Genomic DNA, 1631 nt, shown 5'->3' with positions numbered 1-1631 from the left:
ATATATATAGGCTGATGTATATGCCATATCCTCTGCCATGATCCTGTTCCAGCTCCATATACAGCTAACATTCACACCAGTAGAGTGAGACCAATTAATAATAGTCCCTAGAAATGCACAACCACTTGTATTAGTCTTTCAAGTGTGAAAATGCTTGTACTATTGACCATAACAGATGAAGGAGTGAAACCAATGAAGCAATGACAAAAAGGACATTTGTCATTTTGCTAAGGAGAATTGATTTTACATTGTGCACATCAAATTATTTAAAACAAATTGACCACTTCAAATAATAATTAATTATAAACACAATGAATCACATTAAAGTAAAATTATTAAATACAAAATTACTAATTAAAGTTAATATCAATAATAAAATCAATGCCTAATTCAGTTTTAATGGCTATAATCCATTTCTGATACAAAAACTTTGCTGCACTAGTAAAACTACCACTTACAGCAAGGAATGAATTTAAAAACTTTAAACAATGTTCCTGTACTTCTGACATTTCAGTCATAAAATTAAGACTGGCCTTGAATTCACCAATAAACTTTTCAACTGAAGGATTGTCTCTGACTGCACTGTTAATAAGATGAACAGAATAAAGCTGATTAGCAAGATCAGGAATTGCTTCTTTAGGCAGAGAAGCAAAGGCAGCAAACTGAGACACAAGTACACTGTTAATCACCTTCTTTAACTTATCAACATCAACATCAACAATAGCTGGTACACCTAATAAAGGTCAAAGGTCAATATAACCCAATACACACAAACCATGCACACACACACACACAGTTACTTACTAGCTCCTCCATTGGATGATGCTGCAGTAACTTCATTAATTGTATTAGAGGAGGAGGAGGAGGTTCTAGGATCTGATTAATATTAAATAAATAAACAATTGAAATGATTTATCTATTACTTGTAGTTCTCAGTGATCTATGAATATATAGTGTAACAGGACGAACCACACCTTCCAGTGGTATGGAGTAGTGTAGTGTAGGAACAGCACGAGGTGATTTATTAACTGATATCAAGCAACATGGAGGAATTGGATCACTAGCATCACCAAATTTATCAATATCACATCGATGCAACTAAGTGTACAATGTACATGTGTGGTTATTGATATTAACATTTTGTGTCTTACTTCACATGGTTCAAAGTGTGATTGTATAGTCCAACCATCAAAAGGATACTTCTGTGGAGTATGATCAAGTTTCAACTCAAGGTAATCTCTTGAAGGATGAAAGCTAAAGTATACATTTTGTCCCATTTCTGCTTGAGAGTGTCTCTGCTCAATATACTGTAATACAAAATATCACATTCACACGTTAAGTTGTTTCTTTACCTGAACAAGAGCATTCAAATCTTTAGATGCAGTGAAAGTCACAAGATCCTCTACACCTTTCTCCTCATAGTAAACCAGTCCAGCATATTTAGTAGCTTCTGATAATTGGGACTGTACACTAGTTGAATCGCTGTCATCACTTTCTAGTTGTTGATGGGCATTTTGCTCTTCTACTAAATTAAAACAAACAATGAGGTGTTTAATCAAATCATAAGAATTAAGAAAATGTAGAGAATGATTCATGATATATATACAAATGTAGTATTAAGGGGTACTTAC

At 33.5% G+C, this 1631-nt stretch overlaps 1 protein-coding gene across 1 annotated transcript; it reads right to left on the bottom strand.

Annotated features, from left to right (window-relative positions):
- Positions 1-319: 319 nt before the first annotated feature.
- On the bottom strand, positions 320-1525 carry LOC109592461 (uncharacterized; the record flags this gene model as incomplete). Its single annotated transcript, XM_020007896.1, has 5 exons — positions 320-733; positions 805-876; positions 924-1098; positions 1152-1307; positions 1353-1525. Coding segments are annotated over 5 exons (959 nt in total), but the record flags the coding sequence as incomplete, so codon positions are not given.
- Positions 1526-1631: the final 106 nt, after the last annotated feature.

This window comes from Amphimedon queenslandica, unplaced genomic scaffold, assembly GCF_000090795.2.
Source record: "Amphimedon queenslandica unplaced genomic scaffold, v1.1 AMPQUscaffold_5129_Cont22897, whole genome shotgun sequence".
NCBI lineage: Eukaryota > Metazoa > Porifera > Demospongiae > Haplosclerida > Niphatidae > Amphimedon > Amphimedon queenslandica.
The sequence above is the reverse complement of the archived record's forward strand: the minus strand, read 5'-3'. Positions and strand labels throughout refer to the sequence as shown.